At 35.4% G+C, this 15,956-nt stretch overlaps 1 protein-coding gene across 1 annotated transcript; it reads right to left on the reverse strand.

Annotated features, from left to right (window-relative positions):
• Positions 1-347: 347 nt before the first annotated feature.
• IRF9 (interferon regulatory factor 9) lies at positions 348-15,269 on the reverse strand. Its single transcript, XM_072415070.1, has 9 exons — positions 15,121-15,269; positions 11,727-11,906; positions 10,392-10,572; positions 9,662-9,774; positions 8,689-8,842; positions 7,829-7,873; positions 4,736-5,101; positions 4,140-4,255; positions 348-3,937 (listed from the first exon to the last, which is right to left on the reverse strand). Exons 2-9 carry the CDS (start codon positions 11,904-11,906, stop codon positions 3,788-3,790), a joined length of 1,305 nt encoding a protein of 434 aa, XP_072271171.1. The 5' UTR covers positions 15,121-15,269; the 3' UTR covers positions 348-3,787.
• Between the last annotated feature and the right edge of the window lie 687 nt (positions 15,270-15,956).

Below are 15,956 nucleotides of genomic sequence, written 5' to 3' on the forward strand. Positions count from 1 at the left end.
TGCTGTACTGCACAAGAAAAGGCAATTGGGGAAGGAGGGGGCGTCTTGGTTGAAGAAAGTCTGGTTTGAGGGTAGAAGGTCTAGTATGTAGGCAGCAGTTGAAATGTGGGTACAAAATGTGGCTGAAGTGTGGGTGCAAAAAAGGCCAGCACACCAGCATATACACTGGCCCTGATTTAATAATGCTCTACATCAGTTAAGCTGAGTGATCCAGCAAACCTGGAATGGATTTCTTTAAATAATTTGCTATTATTTATTTCTGAAAAATTACATATACACATATCTTATCATATCATGGTGATCATGTAAAAAAAAAAAGTTGAAAATAAATGCACAGATAAAGGAAATTGTTGAAAAGAACATTTATTGTTAAAAAGCATTGGCTACATAATATTTAAGGATTCTGTGTTGAAGGTTTTACATTACATTTCTGGACTCCTTTATAATTATAATGCCATCAGAATTATATTTCTTTTACCAAGCACTACCACAGAATAGTTGTATTCACCTTCCTAATGCTATGTGCACTATGGTGTTTGAAATGCTGTACCGCTCTGCTAGAGCACAGCATGGTGGACACAATATTACAAAGATCTACACAGGGAATACAACTTTTCAAGCAGCTACTTTTAGTTTCGTTCAGTGTACTAGATAATAAATTGAGCACAGAAACTTATGTTGTCTATAGAGGTCAATGATCTACTGACACATAGTCACTAAATAGTAAACAAAGATACAATTTAAGGATAAGAAACTGCATCAAACACAGGGACTTCGTAATCAAAAATGTAGTGATACATTGCCTTTGACCTTTTTGTAGCATTTTACATGTTGTATGCCAACTGCCCTTGTAAAGTCCAAGCAAGTGTATGTAGTAAGCCAATATAAAGAGCAAGATTGATGAAAAGTGCAATTACATATAGTATCCAAATGTATTTTGTTTTTTTGGTTTTTATACGAAAAAGCAAAGGAGGGAAGGGGAGAGCATAAACAGGTTGACCTTAGAAAAATACTGTAATAAATAATGAATAATGATCCAATGTTAATTTGTGTGGAAGAAGATAGCTGCTGAAAACTGTATGGTGATTGTAACATACCAAGGTACAAGGCTACAAGATGCCTATGCACATTATTCCAAGGTTTGCTGTTTAACACCCCTGTCTTCATAAAGTAAATATGAGCTTTGCCCCTACTAGACAAGATAACAGGCATTGTGCAGTGCAGGCACCATGATGTGAATGTTCTACTAATAATATTTTCTTCTGCTGTCTATTCTGTTATAAGAGAAAAGTGTATTGTGTGTGAATGTGAAACTTTGTTCCCAGTCAGCTTTTTAGACTGTTAAGTGGGGATATGGCAGATGTGCTAAGCTCTGTTTAAATTGATTGTTGAAAAATTGACACTGTTCAGGAATTTAACATGAATGACATCGAAATTTAGAAGTAGCTCCATTAAAGTGACTGTGTGCAACTTCCCTGTTACTGGGCCTAGTATCGACAAAAAATCATGATCATAGTATATTGGTGTCACTAGGGCTACCCAATATCCAAACAAATCCACTTACTAATATCAATGAAACTTAAACAGTCATACTAAATAGTTGTGTAAATTGTTATATCCTATTCACAGTGGTCTCCGATATATTTATCCTTTTTAACATTTGACTAAACAAATAGATAGCAAGATAAAGCAAAAGCAGAGTGCAGTAAAGTATCCTACAGCAATCAATTAGTACTTATTTTAAATGAGCTAAAATCTGATTTTAATGGATGAAAGGACATCACTGCACCTTATCTTGCATCTCAATTAGAAAAATAGAGTTCGATATTAACATAACTTATCGAAGACAACGTTCGTATCAATAGCAATTTTTGCACATCACTGTTTGCAGTGATCAAAAATGATTTTTGTTATTTAGCAACATTTATACAAGTAATGTATATGAATCTATATGTTCTGTCACCAATATATGTACACTGGATATATGCCTCAATGTGCCTGTGTGTGTCCAAACATTAACAGTAACTTAACAGAATAACATTCCAGGTGCTGCACTTAAGGCCTTCTCATATCCTGTTGCTTGCCAACATGATTAATGAACAGATCACTAACTTTTTTTGACATGGTTGTTCCCTCAAAGACCAAAACACTGTAGAATTGTGCTGGCCAGTAAGGTAGCATTGACAGAGTGAAACCTTATTGGTTCAGCTAGCAAGGGAACAATTATATGGCAGCAGGAGGGTGCTCCTGACAGGGCCTGCTTCTTCCTCAACTGCTTTAAGTTGGGCACATAACTTACAAGAATAGACCTTTGTAACTTATCCCTAAAATTAATTTCTTTAATGTGTTTCCTTTTGGTCTGATAAATATACAAATAAAAATCATTTTGTTATATTTGTTTGATATTGATGTTAATAATGCCAGAAATGTAAAGCTGTTCTGTGCCCTGTATCAATGTTATCTTAATACAGAACTAAACTCAAAAAATAAAGCGTAACAGAATTTAGAGCTAACAGACATCAGAGACATGCAATATCACTTTTGTCAAACCTAAAATAACTCTCTAGTGGCTTTTTGTTTTAGTTCTATAAAGCACAGCGCGTAGTGTAGATCTCAGCTCTGTGTGCAGAAGTGCCACTAACAAAGCCAGCTGCCAGGGACAATGTATCAGAAGCCACGCTAAGGCCGAAAAGAATTGTTTTTATTTTTTATAATTTTTATTAGTTCACTGGAGACCCAGCTGTGAGGATGGTGGCTTTCCCTGATGTGCCAATGGCAGGTCCTGGATCTGTCATCACTGCTGTGCGACTGCTTACAGCTCAGCTTGTGATATAATCGTCACAAATGCTGTGCATACTTACTGAATATGGCAGACGCTCACCACCCACCTACGAGTATAGTTCCTCTTTAAGAAGTATAATCAGTATTCCAAGTTCTTATGTTAGACTGCAAATAATAAAAGAGATGAGGAATGTGGAAGGAGTTGTGCTCACAGCAGAAAATTGGGAGCTGAGTACATTTTTGGCAGATTAATATGTATTTGAGTGTTTACATGGAAAAAACATTTTTGTTCTGTATGTAGTGCAGAGATGTACTGACAATGTTTGTTATGTCCAGATAAACTGTACACTTTAAGGCTAGGTCATTTTAGAAATCCTGTTCAGCAACTGAGCAAAAAGCAGGTCGTGTAAGATTACCCCAAAGGGCATCGTTCCAGAAAATGTGCATTGTTAGCAAGCTGTTAACTAAAGGGAACAAGAGTTATACTTCAAGTACAATTCTACAACTCCAAACTAAATATACAGAACATTAAAGAAGGTCCCCTGGCTTGCTACACAGATACATTTTTACACTAAAATAAAAAAAAATACCAAAAAAAGATCCCTTAATTGCTCACTCCTAAAATACCAGTCAAACACCAACTCTACAGATATTTGGTGGTTTCAATCTTTAAGAATATCAGACAAAGACATCTCTAAAAGACTTGTAATCTTTCCTAAAACATGGATAAATAGATATATGCATTTTTTGAAAAAAAATGCATATACTCCACAAAAGGAAAGAATGTATGAGCAAACAATACAACTGAAAGTAAAGGGGTCCCCATTTTAGATTCTTAATGCATTAGGTTCCTTCAGTAGAAAAAGCTAAATACAAAACCTAATATATATTAGAATGGCGATAACTAATTTCAGGAACCTAAAGACTATATAATAAAACCTGACCTTACCCTTCCCTGCCAAATATTATTTAGAGTGATCTTATTATGTGCAGTAAGGATTCATCCTCAAGCATATATGCTGTCTGATGTATCCACAGGCATGAGCTGAATCAGATATGGGGAAGATGGCTCCTCCGGGACTTGATCGTGAACATGAGTATTGCCGAGATTTTCAGTTGCTTGTTGCACCAACTTAAGGGCCGTAACTTGCTCAATCTATATGAAAAAACACAAAATTACTAAAATGAGAAATTTCATGTCAGCATTGCATAGCACATCTTTTGGTGTAGACCAGCTAAAAATTATTTGGTAACTGGCAGTCTGATCTTTTGCAACAATTATAACTTCTTTGCCAGGATCATCATACACCAACAGTGTATTATATTTAAACAGATATGCATTTATTATGACTGCTCACCTTTGCTGTGATGAGTTTATCTTCGGTAGGGTCCCTGTCTGAGAATTCTTCTCCAAAACATAAGGTGACTTGATAATCTGGTGGGTTGCCCCCCTTTGTTTTGTATAATTCTAGTTCTACACAAAAAAGAAAAATAAACAACATCTGTAAAGTAAAAAAGTACAAGTGTTTCTACATAAGTAGACCATAACATCTAACATACTCTACAAACTAATGAAAACTTTTTTCAGTTTTCTAACTTTCAATACAGTGCTAAATTCCTTTACCATATTTTCTGCACACACCACAGTACATTCCTAGCATTTTTTTTTTCAATTCTCAATCATTCAATACATTCTCAATCATTTTACCAAATGATTGATTTTCATGGGAATATTTCTGGTGCAGAAACTAGAATGGGTGAATTCTCAAAGACATCCACAAATGTTAACCATACAAATCAGACATCTCCAAAATATAAAATTTGTTGTTCTACCCAGGCTTTAAAACTTTGACCTCATACCACATAAGTCTTAAAGTGCCACCATATTACTAAGGCGAGCTAGGATAACATTTTATGTGTTTAGTTTTTATTTTAGCAATCTACCTATGCTTACCTTCCCGGAATTTCTGTGCGTCAAATAATTTAACATGTTTATCTCTTTCCAGTTTATTAATTGTTCCTTGACTGTTTGAACATGGGCCAGTCCAGTAAATGCGACCAGAACATGATTTTTGTCGTTGAGCAAAGATTCCATGACTGTTGCTGGCTAACATAACCCCAGCTTCAAGGTACTTCAAAAGATCTCCTGTCTTCTTTTGTATGTCTTTGTCAAGTGGTTCAGTAGGTAAAGGAAGAAGGACATGCTCCATCTCCCCAAAAAAGCAACGAGTAGGAGGTTTAGCTGAGAGTTTACATTCGCCACTCTGGACCAAGTGGTGCGATACCTCCACACCACTGTATAAAACTGTGACTTGCATGTCTGTAACCAAAAATAAATGTTAAGACACCAAAATGAACCAAAACAAAAAAAAACATACTACACTTGCCTGGTTTGCAACCACCTGGTCTTAAATTTTTTAGTACTAATAAAAGTACTGATAATATTTATATATATATATATATATATATATATATATATATATATATATATATATAATAGAGTTGCTTCATACCAATCAAGCACAAAGGCTAACAATTCAATGTGAAACAATTATTTACTTTATATATAAGTTGCTTTTATTCTAGCATAGTTTTTGTATGTTTCACTTTTTTCTATTTTGGTTAAGTTTTTCTACTATTTATCAGTAAATAACCTCTCCTTAAATCTTCCTAGGCTAGCACTAATAAAAAAAACATGTTAACACGTGAACGGAACAAGGTTCCATACTGCTGTCATGCTTACATTAAAGTGAAGCTAAACTCCAAAAGGGAAGCTTTTCTATGTTTTATCCTACATCTACAAATATGCATTCTGCATAAGCAGTACCCTAAAAGAGTTTTATAATTCCTTTTGAAATGTGCTGAGACCTTTCTGATATGAGTATGCCTAGGTACTTTGAATAAGTACAATGGAGCCCTAGGTTTCTGAGTAGCTAGATAAAAAGAATGTATGCTTAAAATAGATATCGANTTTTTCTATTTTGGTTAAGTTTTTCTACTATTTATCAGTAAATAACCTCTCCTTAAATCTTCCTAGGCTAGCACTAATAAAAAAAACATGTTAACACGTGAACGGAACAAGGTTCCATACTGCTGTCATGCTTACATTAAAGTGAAGCTAAACTCCAAAAGGGAAGCTTTTCTATGTTTTATCCTACATCTACAAATATGCATTCTGCATAAGCAGTACCCTAAAAGAGTTTTATAATTCCTTTTGAAATATGCTGAGACCTTTCTGATATGAGTATGCCTAGGTACTTTGAATAAGTACAATGGAGCCCTAGGTTTCTGAGTAGCTAGATAAAAAGAATGTATGCTTAAAATAGATATCGAATGTTTTTTAAACCGGTTTAACTGAGTTACAGTTTCATCGAAATGTTACTGTCCTCTATACAGACATCTCTAGGAAAAACTAGCAGCAAAGGGGTACGATTTGAAAATTCAGTACATTGGGTATTGTAAGCTCTTCGGGGCAGGGTCCTCCCCATCTGTGTCACTTGCTGTATTCGTCTGTCATTTGCAACCCCTATTACAGCACTGCGTAATATTTTGGGGCTATATAAATACTGTTTATTATTATTAATAATAATAATAATAATAATATTATTATTATTATTATTATTATTATTATTAATAATAATGGTTAGCTGAGGAGGAGATGTTTGACTAAGCACTGATAGTAATTTTTTTGAGCCCCACATATAGACTAAGCATGCAAGTGCCTGAAACTATTGAATCACCAGGTAATAATGCAACTGGGGGACAGAGAAGCCATAAACCTTTGTGTATACAGTTCCCAAGGAATTTGCCTTAATAAATAAATAAATAAAAATAAAAGCAGTGCTGAATCTTAAAATCAAGTTCAGTTCCCTGATACCAAACTGGCACACAATGCATAAGTGGTAATGAGTTTAGCTATCTCCGCTGATAAGGGCCTGTTCACAATAAAACAATTACTGCACATCTCTGTGCAAAGTGTTCCTTAAATCAGTGCAGGGCAAAGACATGCTGAGCTGCCATCCATTCTTAATGCCACCTGAAGTGCACCTTGTCAACAAATGGAAGTGCACTATTTGGCAAAGCACTGCCTTCCACTGCTGAGAGCACCTTGTTATCAACAATTCAATGTGTAAACAAGCTATTATAGGAGCTATGTTTGGTCTATCCTTAGGGATGGCTGTGGTGAGGAAATCATGAATATCTAAAGCGTTGGCAGTACTGCATGCACGAAGTACCCATTCAAATAATATTTCATTTGTTTGATGACAATTTTCATTGCAATCTCAAGAGTGTTTTAGTCTTTGTACAGCTTATGTAACAAGATAAATGTATGTAACAAGTAAATATATGGGCTCACCACTTAATCATAATCATTGTATTTTAAGGAAAACTTTCAATAAGGAAGTAAACAGACTATCCTTGCTATGAACATGTTTCTGTTAACAACTTCAAATTAATTGTTTGAGGAATATTGTGCTAATATTTTAAATCTGAAGAGTTGTATATAAAATCATGTAATTTGGAGTAGTAATTTGGGATATTAAAAAAAGGAAAATTGGTAGGTAGGTTAATTGGTAGGTTTTTATTCATATAAATATGGTAATTATTTAGTTAACAGATAAGTTAGAGAATATAGGAAAAAAACATTTATAAGTATATTTTAATATACCTTTCTGTTTGGTGGCTGTGAGGCAATAAAATCAATTCTTAGTATTAAGCCTTTGATATATGAAGCGCTGTATGTTCTCCACCGCTGAGCACAAGCAGGGAAGTTACCACAAAAAATTCGACTTTACCTGTAAAAATGCCATTTTTTCTGTACTGATAAAGTAAAATATAACTTGGTTTTACTGACCCTTTGAGGACTTTGTGAGCTTGTGAAACTGAATCTAAACTGACCATTGTTCGTAAGCCTCAATCTCCATTTTTTTTTCATAAACAAACTGGAAGAAATGGACAACTCCTGGTATATATAAAGGCCCACAGAAAATATGATTTCTAACCGTAAAACATTAAATACTTAGCAATACCAATGGTTAAAATATACCTTTGTCTGTGCCTTCTGGAGAGGACATTAGTGGCTGTATGAAAGCTGTAAAGGGTAAAAGACAAATTGTTAATAATGAAACTGCTCCACTGGGGCAGACAAGATGTAATGGACTACCAACCAAGACTGCCATTCTCTCAAATAGTAAAATTTGAGACTGACATTTTTCTGGACACTAGTATGTGAGACTGCCATGCACACTAGACACTAATGTGTCAGAATGACATGCTCCCAGAGATTACTATGTATATAACTGTGTATTTCACCTTTAAAATGCTCATGAAATATTAAAAATGAACAAAGACACTATATGGAGCCCTTTTTACCCTTTAGTTAGCATAGCCCTGGGAAAATTGTAAGGCTCTTTTTATGATACATTAAAAGCCCCTGCAAGAGGCTTGGAGATTTTATGTTCAGCCAAACAGAACATTTCTTTGCTTATTAAAATGATAACATGCAAGTGCAATTATTCCCTTTTTATCCCTGACTTTTATAAAAAAAAAAAAGGCAGTGGCATAACTCAATATCTGTTCACGGCTGATTACATTTATTGGTTCTATTCCCAAGAACAGATGAAACATTTGTTGAAAGGAACGATGGAACGCTCTCACGAGAAAAGGGCCATGTAAGTGTTGCAAAGGCCTCTCAGAGGTCATAGGTTGTCTAAAGGTAAAGATGTAATTATCTGACAGCTACATGTTTATCACATTATCTATAGACATACTTATTCCCTTTTAACAGAACAAGATACAGTAACATAAGAGCAGAAGTTATAGTAGCATGTCGGTAAAAAGTAAACATATGCTTTTTAATAAACCTAAACTGTGAAAGTACAAATATTAGGGCATTATACCACTTACTTAATGTAGTGTTGTGATGTTCAGGCTGCTGCGGCTCACAATTAGAGATATGCTGAATTATGGTTGGTGCATCAGCAATGCTTGTGTCACTTCCATTTCCGGAATCAGCAGAGGCACAGCTGGTTGCCTCCACTGTCTCGATGCAAGATAGTTCCTGGAATAGACAAAATAAAAATAAGAAACAGGAATTCAGCTTACATTTTTTTTCGGTATAGATAGCATGAAGAAGAGTTAGCATCTGGCATTGGCATTTGCTTCTTTTCGGGAAAGACCTACTTCACTTCCTCTCTGGCAAGAAGTGATGGAAAATCTCTCCAGATGGGAACAAATTAAAAGCGCAAACACATTTTCAGCAGAACGAATAAGAGTTCATCAAAATACAAAGACAGAATTATTATATTGAAATAACTACAACATATTAGTTTCAGTATCAGTAATCAAAATGTTGTATCAAGTCAAGTATTTAAAGATTTTTGAGACAGCAATAGTGTCATATATGTACATTTCTGGTAACTAGGCTCTGGAATTGGAGGATATCATTTCAGACAGTTGAATCCTAAATATATATACAAAAGAATTGTAACCTAATAAAAGTTGTGATGCTGTTGTTATACTAATTCTGTCTTTGAATCCTAATGCTTTTAAAGTCTCGTTTAAATAAAATACACTAAACCATGGTCTCTCTACATAAATGGGGATGTAGAATCAGTTAAGCTTGTGATGGCACCCACTGGAAAAAATCTAGAATTGAGAATTGGTTCCAAATTCGGACACCATTTTATTGCTGTGTGTGGCTTCTGTTCAACTGATTGCCCTTTGTTTCTTGTATGGACATCTCAACAGCAAGAAGTGAAAATAAAAATCCAGTGGGGACAAATACAAGTAAATAATTTTAACCTCTGAGAGATCATAACTATTTCCTATTTCAAAGCCAATATAAAAGTAATACTCCACATTTAGGCTTTCATTTTACCAGTATCACATGATCAGGCTTCTTTTCTTTGTGGTCAACTTCATCACATGATATGGCCTTTGAATCTGCAGTCATTTTTCTCTTCTTTGCCTGCTTTCCTGATGTGGGGTTCCCTAGAAAAAAATGAAAATAAAAAAAACATTACTAAGCTGTTCTCAGGGCTTGAAATTCCTCTAGTTATGAAGTGTTCTTCTTACAGTCTTAGGAACTACTTGACTACATACAGTTTGAATTGAAGCTTTAAATTAAACTATAGCCCAAGGATCAAATATCAGTAAAACATCACAAAGATTTAACCATACTTCCTGTTCTGGTGACCACCAGGTGATTGGAATAAAATATACTTGCTATGTCCTCTGTCCACAGTGTATTCTTCAAATATGCCTTCAAAGGATGCACACAGATTTTCACAATGGCCTTAGGTAGATTCCCCAAAGGAACATATGGAGAATACACTGTACGTCAAAGCAAGTATCTGGTAGAGAGTATAGACCTGATTTATTTAGCCTCTCCAAGGCAGCGGACTTTCATCAGTGAAGCTGGGTGACCCAACAAACCTGGAATTCATTTCTTAGTTTGTTAGACAATGTTTTCAATCCTGGACCAGATCCATTTCAGGTTTACTGGTTCACCCAGGTTCACTAATGAAAATGTATTCTCTCCAGCCTTGAGAGCTTTAATAAATCAGGCCCAATGTTAGAGAATTCTCCCAGTGATGACAAGTCCTCACCTTGCTCTTCCAGTGGAACAATTTTGTAAACTTTGTATGGCTCAGATATATCCAGCTGGGACCTGCCTGGGAGCTCCTGGAATTCTGGGCTTTTATTCAATGCACAGCGAAATCTTGTCTTCCATGCAGCTGCATCCACTTTGTCTCCGTTTTGGAATTTGTTCTTGTACAGTGCCCATGCCTATATATATATATATATATATATATAATCAATAATAATGATAAAAAATAAAAATAATAAAATCAATATTAAATATCAGTGCATAGGTAACACAATTTTTTTGGATAACATGGCGATTAGTAAAATTTGTTTTTTGCTAACTGTACCCTATTGGAGACTTTTTCTTCAATTTCTGTCTTAGAGATAGAACAGGATATGAGAAAAAAATTAAAATGTATTTATTAGACAGTTGTCACCACAACAGTCACAACAACAACTGATTCCACCACTTAAATATTCCATCTTTATGGCTGCTCAAAGTTACAAGTGACCAGTAGGGTAAAAGTAGTAAAAACCTGACAAGGATTTACACTTTCACACTCTATCCTCCCGCATAGTAATAAAAATAACATAATAACATTTTTTTATTTGCAGCTAAATTGTTAGTGTGTTGTTTGAAAAGAGAATCTCATTTTATGCTCTCTTTGGATGAAAATGAATAATCATCTTGCTGAGATATGGGCTGTGGAACTGCAGACAAAAATACCTAAAAATATTTTATCAAGGTATGGTAATTTAAAAATTATTAGGTATTAAATATTTCTTCTGGTTTTTCTCTGTCACACCTTAAATTATTCTTAGATAATAGTACTCTGTGGTGTGTTCTGTGTTCTGCAAGTAAAAATACAACTCCCTAAAAACCTATTTATTGACTGTTGATTTTAGATCACATTCAAGCTGTATTATAGGTTGTGTACTTCTGCTACTAGCAGCTACGTGAAATGAGGTCAGAAGAATAAGTCAGGTTAAAGCAAGCTTTGACCATTTGCCTTGCTTTACTCCCAGACACCACTGCTCACATTTGTTGAAGCAGCTTTGTCAATCTGGAAAACAGTGGGCAGGATCCTGTTGAACATTAGGCAGGCAAAATCTTGGGAAAAGACGCTATTGCAATGGACTGGAGAACTGGAGAATAAGGTAAGTACCGGTATGATCTGAACATTTTACTAAACACATTTTCTTACTTACATCTGGAAATAAATACATACATCAGAATAATGAAAAGTATTACAACTTTGTGAAACAAAATATAAAAAGGCTAAATAGATTAAATATGACAGTAACTTTTCAGATTTTTATTGTGAGAAAACATTTTCATATAGTAAAAAAATCACCTTGAAGATGGCAGCATCTTCATCATGTCGAAAATCCTGTTTCCCTGCATGTTTCCATGGGATTCGGAAACATGTTTTTTCTTCATCGTCCCACATTAGTCCAGGATACTTCCCGCTTTCAATTTGCTCCACTAGCCATGGTTTCAGCTTTCGTGCAGAATGAGAGCGTCCCGTGGCCATCTGAAAGTCACCCAGAAAAGTGTTTTACTACCAGCTTAAACACAACTTCATGTAGTAGAGCTGTTATCAGAACATTGTTGTACTTTTCATGTGGTTACTTTTATAAATGAAACCAGCCCATCAATACACATGCATATTATAATCAAAACCACATACAAATATATTTACATGTATATGTAAAATACACATCACATAATCACATGTTGAACATAATAAAAGTGAAAATAGGACACACATCTAAACCTGCATTAAAGTCAATTCCAACCAAGGTAGGGGTGTGAATGATGTATACCCTGTAAGATAGATATAGGAAAACTAAAAATAAAAAAAAAGGATGCTCTAAAAGAGAATTTTATGGAAGCTACCATTGATGTCCACAGTCTGAAAAGGTGTAAATAATCCTTTATACATGTTTATGGCCAATGGCACTACATAATAAAACAGAATAAACTGAAAGCCATTGGACCTTTAAAATTAAAACTGTACTTTGCTAATGCGGGACAATCCCCCCCCCCCCTGCATTGTATAGGACCCTCTCCCAGAATTATAAAAACACTGACGCCAGATACAGCTAGGAATAGTTTTGGATGGAATGTGGAGGCGTTAGGACCTCTGTCAAATTTCTATTAATTTATGTGCCTTTTGGGGTACATTAAGTCTCTCTGTGTGATCTTTTCAACTAAAAGTAAAAGGAAATACAAAATCTTTAGTTGTTACCAAAACAGTAGCAGAGGGGAAACACTCCAATTGGACCAATGGTTTTAGTGATAACTTACTAAAGCATGGTTTACAAACTGGGGTCACTTGAAAAAAGTCCTGAAGGGTTTAGTGTCCCCATATACAAGCAAGGGATACTGTATCTATTCTATTATTTTGTTTTTTTTATAGTCCTGCCTTTAGCCCAGTACAAACACTATTAAAACAATTAATTTTCTGGGCCCTGGTACCACCATTACCAATGTATCAATAATATTATTTTAATATTATTATTATTATTATTATTATTAAGAATAATAATAATAATAATAATAATAACAATAAACAGGATTTATATAGCGCCAACATATCACACATATAGCACTGTACATTAAACGGGGGTTTCAAATGACAGCCAGATACAGACAGGTGGTACATATCAGATGGTAAAAGCACCTGAACTATCAATGACATTACCACTGTTAATGTAAATAAGGAACATGTCCAAAGTGCCTCCCTTGTGACTGGAAATTGTTACCTAGAATCATGGCTGGCCACATTAATGTAATATTTTAGTATTTAATATTTATTTAACTGGCACCAACCAGTTGCCTAGGCAGATTTACAATTGCAGTGGACTGTGGAACACACACAGAAGATGATTGTGTATTCTTTAATACAATGACAGTTTTCCTAAAATCATCTTGAAAAAAATCAGTTGCCTTTATGAAGAATATTGCAATATATAAAATAGCAACCTCAGTATCATGATAGGTGTTGCACAATACACACCCACCTATCACTGCCCGCACAGAGCCTAGGAGGGCAAAGAGACGACAACAATATAAATGGTACTTGGAGTTATTGCATAAAACTAATGTTCTATTTATTTTATTTTTTTATTTATTTTTAAGATATTATCTTGATAAGTACAAGATATTATCATCAATAAATATAGAAAAATTACACAGTGTCTAAAATGTCTATTGTTTACCTTATATATTTCTTTAGTGCCCACATATTCAGGACAGGATATAAAGTGGTATTTTTACCCACGGAAACACCACTGAAGATTTGTTTTTACCACTGAATTAGTGTTTGTGCAGTAACATCAAAGAATAAGACGCTCATAAAAAAGGTGAATTTATTACTTATTCTTGTGTTTAATATTATATTTTTATATAATTGTGTCAACATATCATGCAACACAGATCCAGAAATGGGTTCCTTGATAGTAAAAAGGATGAGAAAGGCTTATACAAAAGCTCGCCATACCTATTAGTCTGTTCATTGCAAAAACTGTGCAAAGTGAGGACCTACCTAAACTTTTCCATCTGTACCTGTTTGTTGACCTAAAGGAGGTTGTAAAGTTAAATTGGTATTGTGTGGTGACTATATAGAGACCACGGGCCCACCTCTACAGAATCACTAGTCCGAAGAAGAGGCAATATACTTACCTTTCCTAAAGCTTGGATTTAAATCCCCATCTGTCCACTAGGGTTGTAGAATACTTGCTCCCCCTGACACTCACTGTGGTTCCTTCTAAAATTCCTATATGTCAATGCAAAATGTATGAGGCGGTGGAAGGAACCATAGTGTGCCTGTGAGGGGGGGCAGGTACTGTTCACACCCAGTGCGTCACCAGATAAGTATGTTGTACAAATGACCCTGTGGTGGTATGATTACTGTAAGTCATGATTTTCATGGATTTCAGTTGATTTTTTCATGTTTTGTTTTAAGACAGGAAGTAAAGGAAAATCTTCCCCACTGGACACAGTAATAGAAAACCTGACAAGGTTTAAACCTCCTATCCAAAACTAAGAAAAAAAGAAGTTTTTGGGATTCACTTACTGTTTATTTTTTTTATTTTTTTTTGGAGGACAGTGCTATAAATGTGATGCTTCCTGATCATTATTTTATTATTATAATAAACACGATTTCTATAGCTCCAAACATATTACACAGCACTGTACATTAAATAGGGGTTACAAATGACAGACAGATACAGACAGTGACACAGGAGGAGAGGACTCTGTCACAAACAGCTTACAATCCAGGTGATCTGAAGAAACATTTCCAGGGACCATTGCAGGAAACCAGGGGACAGATGTCAGCTTCTGTAACAAACCCTAAACTTCAGAGGAACTAATGTGGCGACCCAGATGACAGACATGAAGAAACCACAAGAGTCCTGTACCATAAAACATTTCCTTGTCTCAGTCTGCACAGCATATGTGAACTAAATGAATGTGCCGCCATAACACAAACATAAATTTCCATAAAGTTGCAGCCATAATACAAACATATATTTTCCATGCATTGTTTTTAGACTATAGAGGGGTGTGCAGGCATGGGTACAGTCATAACAGTGAATTCAAAACAAAGGCAGGACATGTCAGGAACTTGTTTCCTGCCCAAGTTTCTATTCTGCAGAAACAGGAGAGATGTCAAGCCCCAGCTACAGGGCAGCCATAGTCATTGTTATATTACTAGACATGAGAAAAACCACATTACCTACCTTACACTTTGAGTCTAGATGTATTTCCACTCTAGAAAGCTTTCCTCTGACAGTTTCTTTTCTTCTTACCAGCTCGCACACCGCCCCCTGATTCTCTGGCTTGCTGGTCTCGCTGCTGCTGCTTCCTCCTTTTCCCAGAAATCACGTGACCTCAGCTCTAAACAACCCTGGTAGCCTGTGCTACTCACACACAGTGTGCTACTGCTGCTGTAACAACACTGCACAGCACAGGTGTCACACTGATCATAAATACGTGCTGGAGGTCACAGAGGAATGCAAGGTTACAGTTTATCAAAAGGGGAACTTATTTTTATACCTGCAAGTCAGAGACAAATGCATATATTTTGCATTGACTAAAGAATAGTTAAAGCAGAACTCCAGGGGATATTTTAAAAAATGTAAATAATACATAATTTGATTTCAAGGGTAAAAGTATAAACTGTAATACCTTATTCCAGATTGCAGCCGCTCCGACAGTCGCAGTCTGACACCATCATGTAAAACGCATTCTGGAATGTTGGAGAAAAGAGCTGCTGGGGGAGTAAGAAGTAAGGTAAGTAGATATCCCTTGCTGTGTGTGTGTGTGGGGGTAGATCAGCCTACTGCCCCCCTATTCTTTTCCAATGTCTCCCCTTTTATCTTTCATATAAAGAGACGTGAACGTAGGTAAAATTTTTTATCAGCACAGCTATAAACATTGGGACTGATTTACTGCAGTAATGTAGGCCGTTTAAACACCAAGGTAAAATATCACCTTTTAAAGCATAATTCACTTAGCTAAGTGAATGTGATAAAAATTCACTTTGCATTGGACACCCCAATCAAGTTCAAGGAAA

This window comes from Pyxicephalus adspersus, chromosome 6, assembly GCF_032062135.1.
Source record: "Pyxicephalus adspersus chromosome 6, UCB_Pads_2.0, whole genome shotgun sequence".
In the NCBI taxonomy this organism is placed as follows: domain Eukaryota; kingdom Metazoa; phylum Chordata; class Amphibia; order Anura; family Pyxicephalidae; genus Pyxicephalus; species Pyxicephalus adspersus.

Excerpts from the sequence above, each read along its gene's own strand:
- IRF9 (XM_072415070.1), bottom strand. The coding sequence starts at position 11,906 with ATGGCCACGGGACGCTCTCATTCTGCACGAAAGCTGAAACCATGGCTA. Across the intron at positions 10,573-11,726 it reads AAGATGCTGCCATCTTCAAG|GCATGGGCACTGTACAAGAA; the intron begins GTGATTTTTTTA and ends ATATATATATAG. Across the intron at positions 5,102-7,828 it reads TCCAGAAGGCACAGACAAAG|ACATGCAAGTCACAGTTTTA; the intron begins GTATATTTTAAC and ends TTTTGGTTACAG.